At 39.3% G+C, this 16,799-nt stretch overlaps 4 protein-coding genes across 12 annotated transcripts; all 4 read right to left on the bottom strand.

The window, feature by feature from the left end:
• Positions 1–192: 192 nt before the first annotated feature.
• Positions 193–9,653, bottom strand: LOC17881474 (ENHANCER OF AG-4 protein 2). 9 transcript variants are annotated; one of them, XM_023780254.1, is made up of 15 exons: positions 8,699–9,653; positions 8,167–8,243; positions 6,198–7,925; positions 5,608–6,118; positions 5,271–5,379; positions 5,006–5,118; positions 4,731–4,918; positions 3,841–4,558; positions 3,255–3,741; positions 2,996–3,091; positions 2,813–2,890; positions 2,010–2,052; positions 825–890; positions 544–667; positions 193–433 (listed from the first exon to the last, which is right to left on the bottom strand). In XM_023780254.1, exons 1-11 carry the CDS (start codon positions 8,807–8,809, stop codon positions 2,820–2,822), a joined length of 4,209 nt encoding a protein of 1,402 aa, XP_023636022.1. In that variant the 5' UTR covers positions 8,810–9,653; the 3' UTR covers positions 193–433; positions 544–667; positions 825–890; positions 2,010–2,052; positions 2,813–2,819. The 9 variants fall into 9 exon arrangements, with proteins under 9 accessions (XP_023636022.1, XP_023636015.1, XP_023636017.1 ...); XM_023780247.1 differs by having other exon boundaries at positions 2,010–2,890; XM_023780249.1 differs by lacking the exon at positions 825–890 and having other exon boundaries at positions 2,010–2,106; positions 2,743–2,890.
• A 150-nt stretch (positions 9,654–9,803) lies between these two features.
• Positions 9,804–11,180, bottom strand: LOC17883807 (ATP-dependent Clp protease proteolytic subunit 2, mitochondrial). Its single transcript, XM_006286492.2, has 2 exons — positions 10,766–11,180; positions 9,804–10,393 (listed from the first exon to the last, which is right to left on the bottom strand). Exons 1-2 carry the CDS (start codon positions 11,067–11,069, stop codon positions 9,975–9,977), a joined length of 723 nt encoding a protein of 240 aa, XP_006286554.1. The 5' UTR covers positions 11,070–11,180; the 3' UTR covers positions 9,804–9,974.
• A 213-nt stretch (positions 11,181–11,393) lies between these two features.
• LOC17883305 lies at positions 11,394–13,884 on the bottom strand. The gene is made up of 3 exons (XM_006287813.2): positions 13,309–13,884; positions 13,067–13,197; positions 11,394–12,457 (listed from the first exon to the last, which is right to left on the bottom strand). Exons 1-3 carry the CDS (start codon positions 13,591–13,593, stop codon positions 11,656–11,658), a joined length of 1,218 nt encoding a protein of 405 aa, XP_006287875.1. The 5' UTR covers positions 13,594–13,884; the 3' UTR covers positions 11,394–11,655.
• Positions 13,885–14,284: 400 nt separating this feature from the next.
• On the bottom strand, positions 14,285–16,775 carry LOC17883580 (photosystem II stability/assembly factor HCF136, chloroplastic). The gene is made up of 8 exons (XM_006287792.2): positions 16,368–16,775; positions 16,059–16,294; positions 15,829–15,959; positions 15,585–15,717; positions 15,132–15,254; positions 14,799–14,873; positions 14,599–14,714; positions 14,285–14,500 (listed from the first exon to the last, which is right to left on the bottom strand). The coding sequence occupies exons 1-8, from the start codon at positions 16,720–16,722 to the stop codon at positions 14,434–14,436; spliced, it is 1,236 nt and encodes a 411-aa protein (XP_006287854.1). The 5' UTR covers positions 16,723–16,775; the 3' UTR covers positions 14,285–14,433.
• Positions 16,776–16,799: the final 24 nt, after the last annotated feature.

Genomic DNA, 16,799 nt, shown 5'->3' with positions numbered 1-16,799 from the left:
CAAGAAGTTTAGTTTAGTATTAATTTACATTATTAATTAAATACATTTGGTGCAAGAAGAAGAAGCACATAATTTGCTTAATTTGGTGAAAGTTTTTTTTGTGATGATGTGATCACCTTACATGGCCAAAAATTTTAAATCACAATTTGGCGGTTCAACCAAGATGCCAAAATGGAATCCAATACCATTGGATCAGACAGAAAGTAACACATTTTTCAATAAATCTTATATGGTAAGACAGCATTTCTGCCGTAAGCAAACGATGATATATAAACATTCACAAAAACTATGTTTTCAGGGGCTAATTGATCTGACCTTAAGTTATGTTCTCTACCCACTTAAGAAGTTGACAGTGTAACTAACCTACAAACTTTAGAAACTGAATCGATAATGAAGATCTCAATCATCTAAAGCCTTGTTGGTTCCCGAATACCTGAAAACAGCCATGTAACAATTTAGGATTGCTTGTAGCCATTCCATGTGAGACAAAATCTCTAATCCATGTCCAATATATGTTTACAGAATAAGAGAAATGTTTCTTACGTCATGCTTTTGCAAAATCCAATCAGGACAGCCTTGTGTGTAATCCATCTTTCTTTTTTTTTGCACACGGTTGCTAGCACGGCGATTGCCAGCAATTCAGGTGGTTGAGCTCTGTACCAAAGGCCTGTTGCAAGACGCAAGTCACTTAACAGCTTTACAAAGACATTTTTCTCGTCATTGAAGTCCACACACAAAAGTACATTAAATTCTACCCCCAAAGGCATTTCTTTAACAACAAATCAGAAATAAAACGCGAGTTAATGAAGGACCAAGAAGCTAACCATTCATAGCAGTTTGATCTGGTAAAACGTACACACCAAAAGGGACAAAGTACACTTGACCATCAGCTGATGCAATTATGTAGTTTCTCTGGTGAATGCTCTTAACAAACAAATAATATTCATACAATTCCCTCAAGAAAACTGACTGTGTCAAGAACCAACATTCAATACAGCATCCCTTCCAATCACTTATACTTCTTTGTCCACATCAAACTGTCATGTTCTAAAGTACGACTATTACTGTTAATTATATAACATGTAATGTAAGTAAGTCTCTGACTCTCAATCTAGTACCTAATCTAACTAAATGGTATCCACTTTGAACGTACTTAGCAACAGAACAAGCAAGCCGGGAGCGCCGAAAGACCTTATACTTGGAGCATAACAAGCACTAAATCATAAAACTCAGACCATATAGCTGGAGAAAGTAAAGTCTTTCCTTTATCGAATAAAAAAAATACATACTATAACAAAAGCATGGAGAGTTGGCATAAATGTATTACTGGAGGATTGGCTACATTATCTAGTGGTTTAGATGCGTGCCAAATATCATCTGTGGCAATAAGGGATTAAAACCCAGAGATATTTGTCAAAGAACAAGCAAGATGTATTTAAAACTACAAATTCTTTTTTGAAAAAGGTCTACCCCACTTTGAAGATATATGTATGATGAAAACTTCCTAAAAAACGACTATAATGGCTATTGCCTGCAGCCTATTTAGCACATATAATCATTCAAATGTGCAACCCCCAAGCCATTTAAACAGGCATATTCATGCCAACTAAACATGACAGGCGAGTGCGGCAGCAGAAAACAGATCCTTAGAACAAGTTAAAAAGGGTGTTGTTATAAATACATTGACTTAAGATTAGCTGCTTGTCTCATGCCAAGCCATGAATAGCATAAGCTCACATTTAGGTCACTCAAACCCTTTCCCTAGTTCCACCACATTTGCAACTATATAAAGGTCAAAAGAATGGCTCTTTCTTTTCATCTTCTATCATTTCAAATATGTACTTGCAAAAAACAAAAAAACAAAATGGCTCTTCTGAGAAATCATATGGAACATACACTTCATCAAGTGCTCATTATAGTTATGAAGCCAAACCTTGTTATGTCACTAGCACACAAGTGGTGTGAGCGGATAGCAAATATTTTTCAGGCAAAGAAATAGCAACCATTACCTCACAAGTCTTCGATACTTCTTCAGAATGCACAAGACAGCAACTGTAAAATGAACGGGAGTCACAGTTGTAAAGAAATTAATGCTTCTTGTTCCTGCTAAAAAATACAAGGCAGCGAGGCATGGCTTATCTCCAGAAGAGAGAGACATGAGAAAAAAAAATAACGAAATTGAGCAAGTGGTTATACCGAGGCCTAGAATAGGACCTACCATGTATATAAACCTAAGTTACTCATTCAAACAACAAGACACGAGTAAGCGGTCTCTAGTCTAGACTATATATTCTTGCCACCTAAGTCTGCCTAACTAGTAACATACACTCGTAACAGCGTACTCTTTAAATTTCTCAGAGACCGGCAAAGATTATAGAGCTTAGAAAATGGATTAAACGAACTGTCTTTGACTATAAAGTTCAAATTTCATTTAACCAGGAAAAGATTTTGAGCACATTGTGATTGGCATAATTACATGATCTGCAGAACAGAAGTACTAAACAATTAAAAAACAAGAACCTATACTGTGAAGAATGTGATCCACAGATACAATTGTCAGGAAAAAAATACAATATACAGAATCCTGGCAAAAGTCTGCAGAAGTTTTTGATGCCTCTGGAAGTGGATATATCCGAAAAAGTACTCCACGGAAGAGAAAGTAGTATAACTGTAACTGTTTGATGACAACACTGAATAAAAGACTTACTTAAGTATTTAGAAAATCAAACCTAGAGGATTAACCTTGTTAATGAGACACTAGCAGCTTCGTTTCCATTGATACTAACAGCAGGAGCAGGCCAAAAAATTCTACCTTCACTTCAAGCTGGCCTCCAACAATTCGCAGTAGGCATGTCTGGCCGAGATGGTAGCATTTGGGAAGCAGCATGACCTTAAATGGGTAATTTAAAATGGTAAGGCAAGGAAAAAGGTTTCTGACGGTGTCTTGAGAGTTTACAAATAGATGCAATAACTGAGAAGTCTGAGATAGTCTCACCTGGCATTGCAGGGGGAGCTTGTAAGTTACTAGTAGCAGAAGGCTGATAGCTCATTGTCACTGAAGGTGGACGTTCTGGAGCTGGCCGGAAGAAATCTGAGGAATTGCAAACAAGACCATCAATTGCAAGGAAGCAAACCATACACAAATAGACAAGCTGGAAAACAGTAATCAACATATGCATCATAGTTCTCACAAGCAATCATGTAAGTTAACCTTTACAGCTAAAGGATATATAAGGATTCAAGCGTCTACATACTGTCTGTAACTCTAGGAAGGCCTGGATGTGAATTTCTTCCATGTCTCCAGGCACCACTCTGACTTTCTGCATGATGTCCACTTGAAGGCATCCGCCATGGTTCCTCATTTCTGTATCGCCGTCCATCATCATGTTGAGGTGGGAACGAGTATGGATGAGTGTAGGAATGCTGGGGTTGTGATTGAACATGGCTTGGATACGAAAAATGACTGGACGGTGCTGAAGGCAGCCTAACCATAGGTCTTTGGGACAGAGGGTTGCTTGGCTGAAACCGTTGATTCTGTGAGGAAACTTCAGGATTAAAAAGTACATCGCTGCTCCCAAATTCTAGTTGCCTGGAGGTAGTAAATGATGAGGGTTCTCTGGAACTGCACACTCCTGCTGGTGAAAAACTAGATGACTGCTGCACAAAAAAGTCGGTTTGTCCAGCCCCCTCAACATGACTTACACGTGAAGAACTTCCTGGCCCTTGGACAATTTGATCACCCTGCACATGATGCCCAGGAGTTGAAACATGAATGATAAATGATGCAAATATATTAAGGAATCATGCGTAACATCAAACAGTATAAATCAAAGAACTTACAGTGAAAATGCTACAGCGGTCTTGCTGCATAGATCCTCGGTATGTTTGATGTGATAATGGATATGATGGGGGAGGAAATCCTGGTTGGAGTGGTAATTGATGATGGCTACCTAAGGATGGTTGAGTTGTTATTGATGGTGGTAAAGCTATAGATTGTGAAGGCGGTGGAAGTGGAGGCGGAGGCGGAGGTGAAGGTGGAGGTGAAAAGGGCGGTGGTGGAGGCTGAGACGGAGGTGGGGGAAGAGGAGGAAACTGCGCTGCAGGAGGTGGTGGCGGCAGTAATGGAGGTGGAGATGCAGGCGGAAGAGGCGGTGATGGAGGTGGGGGAGAAGGTGGTAGAGGAGGGGGAGATGGAGGTGATTCATGAGGTAACGGAGCAAGATCCTCTGGAAGAGGAGGTACCTCAGTGGATTTCTCTGCAACTGGTTCCATAACATCCAGTGACTGCTCCTTTGTCTCATTCTCACAAAAAGAGGAAGGTGCTACATCTTTCCACTGACCAGATACATCTTCCATTTCAAGTTCACGATCTACATCCTCCAAAACTCGATGGCATTTATCACTCAAAGTATCATGTACTTCCAAGTAGTCTAAAGCATTGAAACGTTCCACAGCCGATGTGCTTTTTGCTTTTTGTTCTGTTGGAAGATCGTCATCTTCTTCATCATCTTCAAAATTATGAGAAGAAAAAAATCCAGGTAGATGAAACGTTGCATTGCTGCAGAAAAAATGGCACAAAAGTTTATTAACAGTCTACAAAATAGCACCAAACGCATCTCTAAGAACTCTACAGTGATATAAATTTCCTGACTATCCTTGATATCTTGTCATCAGCAATATATAAAAAATACGGAGAATACACTACTAAGCAAGACAGTCGTTTAGCATACCTGCCATACTCATCAACAAGCATCCCTTCCATTTCCCTGAGAGGATCATCTACAGCACGCTCAGATCTAGAAGGACGTCGTAGGGAAAACCCAACCGTTGCATCATCACCAGAAGCTCTAATATCATCAATATAACGACGCAGAAGCGATTCGGGGAAAACCTTCCTTTCAAGCCACAACTTCAGAACCTAAAAAAGCGAAGAGGTCACTGACTCCGTCACTCCAACCTAAAAAAAAGTAAGGATAATCTAGAAACGATAAAATAGTAAAAGTACCTTCAGACATTTACGACGATTATCACTAGCACCAGTCCCTGGAGGAGCAGCGGCACGTAAAAGACGTGGCAAAGCAGCTTGCACAGTAGGAACGTAAGACGCACCAGCAATACCTGGAAATAGATTTCACAAGCATCAGAATAGTTTAGGTGTTCTATTTGAAAGCAGTTAAAAACAATAAACAACAAAATCTAAATACCACTAGCATTTCAGGGAAGTAATACTTTGATAACAGGTATAGCATCCATTTAAGAGAAACCCTCACCTTTTTGGTTGTGCGAATGCTGGGTGATAGAGTCAACGAGAAAGAACAAGTCCACTTTACGATGAAAGTGAGATTCACTTTCCAACTTTCGTATGAGAAGTTCCACCACCTTGATAAAAACACAAACAAACTTCCCAATTAAAGCAACTATTATATGAGCATTACACACCAAATGCTATAAATAATTTTGTGAAAGCAATTTACGTAGCAAGCGAAACATCCAATAAATTAAGCCAGAATAAGTGCAAATCTAAATTGATTTGATGTGCGCAGCCTGACATTAAGTTTGTTGACAGCCTTAAGACAAAATATAATGAAAATCAACCAACCATCTTACCTCACTAGCAAGCCCATATTTGGCACAATCAATTGCTAGGCGAGTTGCACGTCCAATACTTTCCCTAGTTCTTGATAAGGTCTCTATCATGCCTTCAAAAGCATCCCGAGAAACAGCAGCCTCAGTGCCACCACTAAGTGAACCTCCAACTGACTTATGTCCTGAACTATGTCTTCTCTCTTCATTATCATCAGTCTCAATCTGATTTTTTGACGAGGACTTCTGCCCATGATTTGACGGAGAAGAATCTTGTTGATGTCCTTGAACAACAAACGGCATTGCGATGGCAGCAGAAGCGGAAACATTCTGATCCAATGGGCTATGGCTCCTCATCTGTGTATCACTGATGCCTAAGAAACTAGGGTTCAAATTCCCAAACATTGAATTTTGTGAATGTGCCTGTTTTCTTTTTGCCTGTGCAGCTGCAATTAAATCCTTCATAGATGCAGCCGAATCTGGGGTCTTTGCACTGGTAAATGGAGCATTCCACTTTTCTTGATTAAAATCAAGCCTTCAAAAAAAAACAAAAAACAAATTATAAGCAACAGCCCGAATTAATATAAAACGATGACAGATAGAATGTGACATACATGCCACCAGACAAGTCCTCAGACATGTCTCTTGAAACACCAGCATCATTCAAACGTACTGTAGCTTTTGAAACCACTGTTCCCCTCTCTCCAACTGAAGCTGATTTGTGTCTCTGATTTGCTGGCTGAGACTGAGAAGAGCTTACTTTATCAGATCCTGTAACTGCCTCCTTAAAAGATTCTCTTTGAGGCTTCTTTGCCATCACAACAGCAGAAACCTTCACAGATGAGTTTGCAACTTTTTGTTGTCCTGCAATGTGCTTGTTAGTTAAAACCAGCTGAGGGGACATCTTCGGAGATAGCAATTTCTGCTTGACATCCTTCGGCTGCAACTCACTGATGGGTTTTACCACGGGTAAGCTGTTAGTAGAATTCTCCGCATGGCCTGGTAATATACGTGGTGCATCCTCACAATGTTTACGCAGAGGGAATTTCCTTAGTTCAGTACTCTCTGTAGATCCAGCAGATATCTTAGCTTTAGTAGAAGTACCATGACAGACATTAGCACTTTTATGACTTTCAGTCAAGACTGATGATGTTTTTGGAACAATAGCTGGTCTTCCATGTAACGGGGTTTTTGGATCTTCATCATCGTCTTCATCATAGATACAAACAGCCCTCCGTTTTTTCAGCGACTGGGCAGCTGGAGCCTTAACATTACTAACAGGGGAGGAACGGTCTTTCTGTTCCAGATGACCTTTCCCAGATTTATCACGAGAGCCAGATAAAGGAGAGGTAGCCTTCTCCATTGTTTGTCTCTGGCGCTTTGTATATGCAACTACTTCTTTATCAAATTGTAAATTACTACCGCTAGCACTTAATCCTAAAACAAGTTCACGCTTGATATCTGATACAATCCCGATAGAATCAGATTCATCATCAATTTCACACTTTACTTTATCATTCGCACTTTCACCTCGCGGCTTTTTAGCAGCACGTGAGGTTTCATCTACTCTTAGTGCAGGCTTTCCTAGTTCAGTTTCAAGCCTTCTTTTCTTTCCAGAAACCCCACCCTTGAAGCCAGGTGAATTTTCATTCTTGCCAGCAGACACTTTGGAGCTAGATTTCTCTGTCAACAGACCTTTGAACTTTTTGGAATCAGAGTTACCACTGGCAGCTCGACCACCAGGTACATGTGAGTTATTGCTTTTGTCCCTGTGAACTGTATCTTCATCTTTTCTATCAGAGCCATCTGCTACCTTCTTAATTTTCCTACCATTGGCCAGCTTCTTTTGGCCATTACCAAATTGTTCAACGCAAGCATTAGTGTCAGTTCCTTTATCAAAATCTTCGTCCTTTATTTTAGGGTCATCCGAACCATGCTGCGGTGACTCGCTACCAGAGGATGTGGTTGTGATCTTTGATTCCAGAAATGACGATGAATCACGCTTCCCTTTCTCAGCCTTTGTGTCTTTACCATTATTCTTATCTACTTTGGGGAGGCAAGGATCCACCCTAGTATCAACGTTATCAGTTCCATCAGACTCTGTGTATATATGATCTGTTCGATCCACTTTCTCAGCTTTTCTCAAACTAGGCTCAGCAGCATCCAGAGGATCCTCATTGCCCAAAATATTTGACTTGTGATTCTGCAACGCTTCAAAAGCAGTGCAGATATCCTGTACAGCTTGTGCAAAGTACTTGACTGTTTTACCTTGACATCTTGCTAACAGTTTGCTCTTTGCCTCACTAGTAAAGGCTTGAATATCAGGCGGCGCAACAAAAGCTCTGCGGTGAAGGAAGATAACTGTCAGTATAGATTTAAAAAATAAACTCCAAAGATGAGTCAGCCGGGGGAAAAAACGCAATCAAAACACCTGATAATTGAGACTTACTGCCTAATTTCAGCAACATAAATATATATGGACTAAAGTTAATATACCTTTCTGGATATGATAAGGTACCAGAATATAAGAATACCACGTCTCAACTAACTGAAAATCAATATACATATAAGAGACTAGCTTACATTTCCTCTGTTCCAAAGAACTGAACAAAGTACTTCTTTGGGTCTGGCGCACGATTCCAATCTTCAGCCCGGCTGATCTGAAAGCAAAACCAAATCACTTCAAAAAAGTGACTAACTAAAGAGATTTTGACGCTCATTATTAATCGAGATATAATAGTATACAATTCAACCGGGGAATCTGACCTAATTACTAGAGAGACAGACGCTTTAACTGACTTATCCGGCTCAGTCTCAAGAACTAATAAATCAGGTAAATCTTAAACTAGCCTAATCATGAAGCCTATAGTAAGACTCTCACCAAAAGAAAGGAGAAACACTACGAAAATTCAACTATACACAACTGACTACGCAGTAAAATAACCACAAAGTTAATGTGTCCTATCATCAGATTCTAGAACTCCTAACGATTAAAAACAGAAGACCCAACAAAACTTAAAAAATAAAATAAAGATGATGACAAGGGACTAATTAAGGACTATATGAGAAACAATTAGAGAAGAAACCAAAACCCAATAAAGGAATTAGAAGGCACCTTAGCAGGCCAAGCAGGGAAGCCTTTGACTTTGGCGAGAACCAGATCACCGAGAATCAACTGCCCCTTGGCCTTGGTCTTGCTCGCTCCTCTTTTACGCCCAGGAGCCATAGGCGAGACCTCTATAAACCCTAATTTTGAACGCGAAACAGGACCACCGAACAGAATTGTGGAACCCAATCCAACCCAGATACCCAATTAGAATCTCCGATTGCTATCTGAAGATAATTCCACCGGAAGAAGCTCGCTGATTGAGGTGGCAGCGGAGACGGCTACGGATCACGAACACGAGGTAACAGAGACGTAGCGAGAGAGAGATAGAGCGAGAGCGATCCAAAGAAAGAGAATTTGATTGAGGCGGTCGCGAGAGGGAGAGGGACACGATGGGGTTAGGGCTGATAGGTGAAAACTTGCGAACAAGTTTTTGTGAGAGAACTTGGTTGTTTACTGTTGTCGGCGTTTTTTTCCTTTTTTCCTTTTTCTTAATTAAACAAAGCGGAGATCGAAATCGAACAAAAAGTTTTCCTTTTTTCTCTAATTTTTTTTTTTTGTTTATTTTCTAATTACACTAATCCTAAGTCCTAACCAAATATATTAAGACATTTGTCATATAAGTATATTTCTTCTTTTTGATTTATCAACACTTTCTTTCACGTTTTCCATTTAAAAAACAAATCAAACAATAGATGTTAATCACCCCCATTTTTCCCTAATAGAGAATGAGAAACCATCAAAACCACACAAAAGCTTGCTTTAGAGTGTTACCACAAGCATCTGATAAGTTGCAATTCAGAATACATCAGGTGAGAATATGAGGACAGCATATAAAACCGATCAATGTAAGCAAAAACAAGAATATCAATTAAGAGCATAAAGAACAGCAAACCACAGCATCTAACCATAAGCAAATCAACTAGGACCGGAATCTCTGAAACTAGACAACAATCTCATCATTCTAGACTTTCTAGTTAGTTTATAAGATAGTGCATAAATCCAAGATTTTTAATGCATCAAACTGCACATGGAATTAAGACCCAAAGCCACTCTTTAATGCAAAATTCATTTGACTGAATCAGATATTAGACTAGGTAAACATGCAAGTAAAAGAGTTCTGAAATATAGTCATGATCGATATATGAAAGAATAAAAACAGTTTGAGAGATCATGCCCTCAGACCATAATTTCATCCATAGAAAAAGGAAATCTAAAGTAGCAGCAAAGAAAAAACTGGTAGAGGAGAAGAAGAAAATTTATTACTTTGATTACCAGTTACTTCCTAACTTGAACTCTTATCTTTGCTTTCATTTCCAACTGCATCTTTCACCAACTCCAACGGTCTTTCATCAATAACTTCATCGATTATTCCAAACGCCTTAGCCTCTTCAGGAGTCATGAAATGATCCCTATCCATGTTATTTGCAACCACGTCAAGAGGTTGACCCGTGTGTTTGACATACAGTTCATTTAAAGCATCCCACACACGAACAATCTGTTTTGTATGAATCGTTATATCCTTAGCCTGTCCACTATATCCTCCTGAAGGCTGATGAATCATAACAGTTGCATTTGGAAGCGACCGCCTTTGCCCCTTGGCACCTGCTGCCAAGAGGAGAGAAGCCATTGATGCAGCTTGGCCTAAACAAATTGTGCTAATAGGAGAACGAATGTACTGCATAGTATCATAAATAGCAAGACCTGTACCAAAGATAGATAAAAAAAATGGGTCACAGACTCACAAGACACATTAGAATCAATGGTAAAAGATGGATCACAAGACACACAAGAAATAAAATCTGAAATTGGAAAAAAAAAGTGTTAACTCGTAACAAACAAGACACTCATACATTTCAGCAGCCTCGTGGAAATGATCAAGTGACTAACCCTAGATAAATACCTAAATCCACTTAGGAACAAGTATCAACGAACAATATTGAAAATTTCTACTATACTAAGCAAGAGAATATTAGCAAAGCCATGGCATCTACCAATCTGATTCCCAATCACAATACTCAGAATTTTGACGAATCGAAACACTATAAAAGTTAGGAAATGGAAGCTGAAGCGTACCGGCGGTGACATGGCCGCCTGGCGAATTGAGATACATGTGGATCGGCTTGGAAGGATTCTCAGACTCGAGGTAGAGAAGCTGAGCGACGACGACGTGAGACGTATCGTCATTAATGGGACCGTTGATGCAGATTATACGCTCCTTGAGCAATCGAGAGAAGATGTCGTAAGCTCTCTCTCCTCGCGATGAGTGCTCAATGACCATCGGAATCAGACTGTAGCTTCTTCTAGCAGTGGCGATGCTTGTCGCCATGGACGATGGAGTTGATAGCCTCCTGGCGCCGGAAACAAGACCCTTCATCATCGGAACTCCAAGGGTTGTTCTGGGAAGAGTGAAATTGCTCGAGAAAATGAAACTCTCGTCTCGAGCTTAGGGATTTCAGATTTATTAGTACTCCTTTGTTTTTTTTTTTTCTTTCTTTTTTCTCGATTTGTTTTTTTTTTTTTGTTTATTGGAAAATTCGTTAACAGCAATTATATTCAGCTGTTACATTTACATAGCCATTACTAACATAAACCAGTTATAATTGTAAAAATTAAAAGTGCTTAATACACTTTATCCCATTTTCTTAGTATTTTATGATCATTCCTCAAAACCAAACAGCTAATGTTTTTGTAATCAAATAAATAGTTTGAATATTCTGGTATTCCATTATTCACCTAACATACAAATCAAAATGTTAATAATCTCTTGGATTCCAACAAAAATTATTGCCTAATTTGACTCTCACCTTCACTGCCTAATGACATTATTGTTTATATAATAAATAATAAATGAAATGCAATAATACACTTTTTACTTCTATTTACTTCCGAATCTAATAGCTATCGACTTGCACAATCCAAGAGTGGACAGTCAATAACAATGAGACGGACGAACCTAACTAACCTTAGTCAACAGCCTTTTTGTTCCTCCTACCAGTTAAAGGCTTAGGCAATCCATCAAAAATAGAACTCGCCATGGCTGCTTGTGTCAGTATATCAGGTTTCAGGGTCCATTTCGAGGTTGGCCATAACGATGAACCGTTGCTGTTACAGCCTGGTTCTTGCAGACTAGAGGCGCTAAACGATTTCCTCACGCTCGAGAAGCTGTCTCCCGCAGGAGCATCCATTAAATTGATTGGTATGGGATTGACATTACCGGTCTCAGTATCTGCTGATAAGTTAGCTCTGCTCGATGCTTTGGATCTCAGTGCTAAACCTTTGCCAGCTATTGCAGAAAACCCGCCACTACAGTTTCTGTTATCCTCTTTCAAAAGCAGTTCTGGAGCTCGTGAATTAAAATCGGCTTCAGATTTTTGGCGCCTTCTCATTGGTTTATCAGAATTCACTTCTCCTCTTCCTCCACCTGCCTTTAAATGGTTGGGTGATTGGTTGACCTCAGCGATAACTGCATCTACCAAGCTTCTTGATTTTCTGTGGTGACTTAAGGGGGTATTGGTGGCTGGGAAGGGAGTGAGGTACTGATCCTCGTCTTGGGGATGAGAAGACTCTTTCTTGTACACTGCCATCTCAAAACCTTCAGAAGCTCTTCTGTTTTTTGGTTTCAATCCATAATAACCTTGCAAGGAGTTCATGGCTGGAGAAACCTTCTTTTCTGAAGGCTTCAATCTCAAAGACAAGAAGGAGTCAAATACATCTTGGTGGTTGCCATTGCTTGCTGGTGGTGAAGCTTGCTCGGAACACCCCTCTCTGCAAGAAGATTTCACATATCAGTCATGGGGATATGTTACTCTGATACGATGCCCTTTAACATAAATCAGTAGACTATGAATGATGATGATGATGATGATTTAGAGCTCTACTTAATTGACTCAATTCCCAGCACTTTTACTCATTCTCTTACTTTGTCTCAACTCAAGGACGTAGGTTGTAAGGAACCAATCAAGAAAAAATAAACTTAGAATTCATAGCCCACACTTCAAAAACTCTACCCGCAGATAGAAACTTTACATTTTTCCGGTGGTAAACTTTGGTTATGTGGTGTCATGACGAAAACAGAGTTTGAAACGTCAAAACTGTTCTTTTACAAGGACAAGCTTTGCCCATCTTGATATGATATCATCGCTCCATAAGCATTATCCACAGTACAAACAACTCTCACTAATGTTTATTTGAATGAACTTTGGAAATACACATCAGCACAACTTACAGATTATCTAATATCAACCACTCAAGTTCAGCTTCTATGGTTAACAGCAATAAAATACATAACATAGATTGAAATCTAAGTCAGAGAATACATCCTTCTAATTAGCAAACAACAGTATAAGAAGAGAGGATCAAAGAGGCTAAAAGTACCCATGATTAACAGAGCCGTTAGATAAGCATGGAGAAGGAGGATGTCTCCCAGGTAAAGGTATCTTGAGAGTCTTGAGAGCAAACATCTGAAGATCAGTAACAAGCCCATTCAGCTTCGTAATATCTGCAACCTGAATCAGCACTTATTTAGAACACAATCAAACAAAAACGCAAAAAAAAAAAAAAAGACTACAAAAAAACTGGGGATAGTGAGTGTCCAGCCAAAAAAAAAAGATTTATACCTCAACGCCATATTTAATGGCAACGCCAGCGAGAGTATCGAGCTTGGAGACATGGTGTTCGATATAACCAGCGCCGGTAGAAGCTGAAGAAGAAGGTGGAGACGAGGTCGGTGAGGAAATACGCAGGATTTTCGAAACAGAAGATGATGACTTCGAAGGACTCCTTTCACGGCAACCTTGAGAGAGATCTACGAATCCGTAACCATTATCACCACGGAATTTTCTATTGCCAAATTCAAAACTGCCATTGCAAATAGAAATCCGCCTCCCTCGATCCGTAAGCATTGCTCTATAGAATTTAATTACTTAACCTATTCTGAATAAATTAGATCTGATCAAAAATTCTCGGAAGAGGAAGAGGAGGAGAAAAATAATGCGAAAACGAGAAACGAGGAAGTGACGACGATGAGAGATTGAAGAAGAAGAAGAAGAAGAAGAAGAAGAGAGGGTGAAAACTCTCGTGGATTGAGTGAAAGGAACGAATTTTCGATGTAACTTTCTCTCAAAACCGGATTTTCCGGGGAAAAAAACGAACGAGAGAGATCTCTTCTTCCTCTCGTTTCCACCGGAACGACGCTAAATTATATATACATTTTTTTTTTTTTGAAAAGACGAAGAACTTAATTTTTAATTATTATAACAAAAACATTATTCGAAACGAAAACCGCGTTACAGCTATCAATAACCAGATGTAAAAAGGGGAAAAAATCAAACAATCGAACTGTGAAACTTACATTAAATAATAAATTCATACAAAACAAAATTTGAAAACATATATACTACCATTTATTAATTTATGTTTTTCTTGTGACTTATGATATTAATAAATTTCTATCAAATATTGACAAGATTCTCACATCATAAATACAGTATTTATTTATTGTCATCTTAATTCTTCGTTGCCTAAAATTTGTCTTTACTAAATAGTGAATACTACTCCATATCCATATCCAAATCCAACTACCAGACAAATTTGTTTTTTTTTCAGAAGATTTAATATATTTTATATGAAGGGGAAATGTATACAATAGTGTATTGTAGTATCAAAACGCAGTTAAAAGGCTTTACAGAGAAGATTGAAACAAAATCATTTCAATTATTAACCTTTCTTATTTGGCATTTCTCTCATCCAACATATCGGAGTAAGACTCCATCGTTGCCAAGCACAAACCCTTTCTTGTCATCCACAAATCTGCCAAGATAAACGAATTTGTCTTTGTTTGTTTCTGCTAATAAGAATGATGTTATTTAAAAGACTCTGGTTTTTGATGTTTGATTAGTTAGACTTACTTGACCGCGTAAAGGTTAGCTGCGATGTTATCAGCTGCTTTGTCTCGGTTCCATGACTTGCCTCCATTTCTTGTTCTCAGTAGAATTCCACTGCCTCCTGCTGCCCATGCTTCTTCCTGCAATACCCAGCAACAGATGATGTAATGATCCTAGAGTTGAATTTTTAAAGACTTGAGTGATAATCGCATAGACTCATGTACCTCTGAGCGATACCCAACATCTAGAATACCAAAGCCTCGGCTCTGTACTGGAACTTCGTCAAACTCCTCTGATATCTGAGCAATTAAAACAGTGGAGATCAAAGTCAGTGGTAGATTGGACCATTTATAGAGAATTCAAATCACAAGGAAACAGTGTTTTATTTTCCTTGTTTTCTTGGTTCATGGCTGTGTTTTGTTTCATTCTCTAAGTGGCATAAAACCCAGAAACTCGCAAGTAAATCTCAAAATGAGCTTTTTCAGGTATGAGAAGAAAAGGAAATGTCCAGGGAACAAAACTGTAAGATATGAGAAAAGTCTTGTTGCAGTACTTACCCCAGTGCCTTTGCTAAGATAAAGTCCTCCACCTCGAACAAGAAGCCAAAGACCGCCATCAGCTCTCCATCCCATGTTTTGAATTCTTCTGGCAACAGCTCTATTGTGTGGTTGCCAGTAAGGCTGCAATGTACCAATACTATGGTGAATGACAGTTTTACGAGCAACCAAACCACACACAAGAACAAAAGGAGGGATTGGTTATCACTTGTAAGCCACATAATATAGTTTACTTACACACAGTACTTGACTCTTAGATCATAATTTGCAGACATGAATTATTATACTCTTCTTTAAATTTATTCCGTTGGTGTGATATAATCAAATGAATATTAGCCATAAGAGCGAGCCTACGCAAGTGCTACTATTTCACCTAGTAACGGAATAAAAAAGGACTCAATGTTCAACAGCAAACCAAATGATAAATGCTGCATAGCCTTAATAAAGCCTCACCTGCCCAGGCTCCCATGTTAGAAAGAAGTTACCACGGCTCGAAACAGCAACATATCTTCCATCTGGTGAACGATTAACAGCACTGAAAGTTCCCGTGTAGTAACTAGCACCACTGATTCCACTAGATACTGTTCTGAAAGACCATGGGAAATACTAAGTTAGAGTCTATTCTGAAAATGTAGTGACATTGGACGCAAAACACAATGTCAACTCCCCAATATAAACAAAAGGGAAGGTAATGAACCTGTTCAAGGTAGCTGAAACAGTTTCCTGAATAGCAGCTTTCCAGTTGTATCCCTTGTTCGAAGTAACATAAATAGCACCTTCATCAGTAACCATCTCTGCGCTCTTATCGTCTGTCGCCTTTATGAACACCTACAACAACATTATACCCAAAAAAAAGGCTTAACACATTCTCATAAAAAAACAGCAGAAAATACAAAACTATAATCTCTACATAACAAGCTATAGTACCATATCTCCAGGAAGCTGAGAACTTAGAGGAATCCTATCCCAATTCTCTCCAGCATCAGCAGTGTACAACAAGATAGCAGGCTTGCCTATAATCCATCCTTCTTTACCTTTAAAGCTAATCGAATTGAATCTGTAATTGAAATCTTCCTCTTCAGCTGAAGGTATCGAGCGTGGATTCCAAGTGTTTCCACCGTCTTTAGTCTCTAACAAAGTCTGCCTCGTTCCCAATAAAAACCCTAATCGACATTTCTAGCACGAGTCAGTACTTCTGAAATTGACAATGGAAGATTGAAAAACAAAGGAAGTTACCGCGGCTAGGTTCGTCGGGGACGAAAGCAATGTCGAGAAGAACAACGCCGGGATCGATTGGGAGAAACACCCTTTCCCATTCGGATAATTGTTCATCAGCTTTAGCTTCTTTTACTGGTCCGACAATGGAAGAAAGGGAGAGTGATACTGCCGCAGATTGGTACAAAAGCTCCCGCCGGCTGAAAGACAAGGATAAGGAAGAAGAAGACGGCGACGATGATGACGATGATGATGGAGGAGGAGAAGCGGAGGCCTTAGTGATAAGACGATGATGAGAGATACGATGAGAGTGGAGCCGAGGAGAAACAGAGGGTTTGAAGAAGAGATAGCCGTCGCAGAGTTGCAGAGACGCCATTGATGATGTGTGTATGTTCGATCTCTCTCTCACTCTCTCTCCCGCCTCTGCAAACACATATCCTTTTCTTTATCTGA

Source organism: Capsella rubella, unplaced genomic scaffold, assembly GCF_000375325.1.
Source record: "Capsella rubella cultivar Monte Gargano unplaced genomic scaffold, Caprub1_0 scaffold_6, whole genome shotgun sequence".
In the NCBI taxonomy this organism is placed as follows: domain Eukaryota; kingdom Viridiplantae; phylum Streptophyta; class Magnoliopsida; order Brassicales; family Brassicaceae; genus Capsella; species Capsella rubella.
Note: the sequence above shows the minus strand (reverse complement) of the source record. Positions and strands in the feature narration are given on the sequence as shown.

Bases quoted from the DNA above. Each gene is read 5' to 3' on its own strand.
- LOC17881474 (XM_023780247.1), bottom strand. From the start codon at position 8,809: ATGGCTCCTGGGCGTAAAAGAGGAGCGAGCAAGACCAAGGCCAAGGGG. The intron at 4,559-4,730 runs GTATGCTAAACG...TTTTTTCTGCAG, and splicing joins CTTGTTGATGAGTATGGCAG to CAATGCAACGTTTCATCTAC. The intron at 3,092-3,254 runs GTATGTAGACGC...GCAATTCCTCAG, and splicing joins CCTTCCTAGAGTTACAGACA to ATTTCTTCCGGCCAGCTCCA.
- LOC17883807 (XM_006286492.2), bottom strand. From the start codon at position 11,069: ATGATGAAGGGTCTTGTTTCCGGCGCCAGGAGGCTATCAACTCCATCG. The intron at 10,394-10,765 runs GTACGCTTCAGC...TCTTTGGTACAG, and splicing joins AGGCGGCCATGTCACCGCCG to GTCTTGCTATTTATGATACT.
- LOC17883305 (XM_006287813.2), bottom strand. From the start codon at position 13,593: ATGCTTACGGATCGAGGGAGGCGGATTTCTATTTGCAATGGCAGTTTT. The intron at 13,198-13,308 runs GTATAAATCTTT...GTGCTGATTCAG, and splicing joins CCATTAAATATGGCGTTGAG to GTTGCAGATATTACGAAGCT. The intron at 12,458-13,066 runs GTACTTTTAGCC...ATCTTCTTGCAG, and splicing joins AACGGCTCTGTTAATCATGG to AGAGGGGTGTTCCGAGCAAG.
- LOC17883580 (XM_006287792.2), bottom strand. From the start codon at position 16,722: ATGGCGTCTCTGCAACTCTGCGACGGCTATCTCTTCTTCAAACCCTCT. The intron at 15,718-15,828 runs GTTCATTACCTT...ATGGTCTTTCAG, and splicing joins GTTTCAGCTACCTTGAACAG to AACAGTATCTAGTGGAATCA. The intron at 15,255-15,584 runs GTGAGGCTTTAT...GGTACATTGCAG, and splicing joins TAACATGGGAGCCTGGGCAG to CCTTACTGGCAACCACACAA.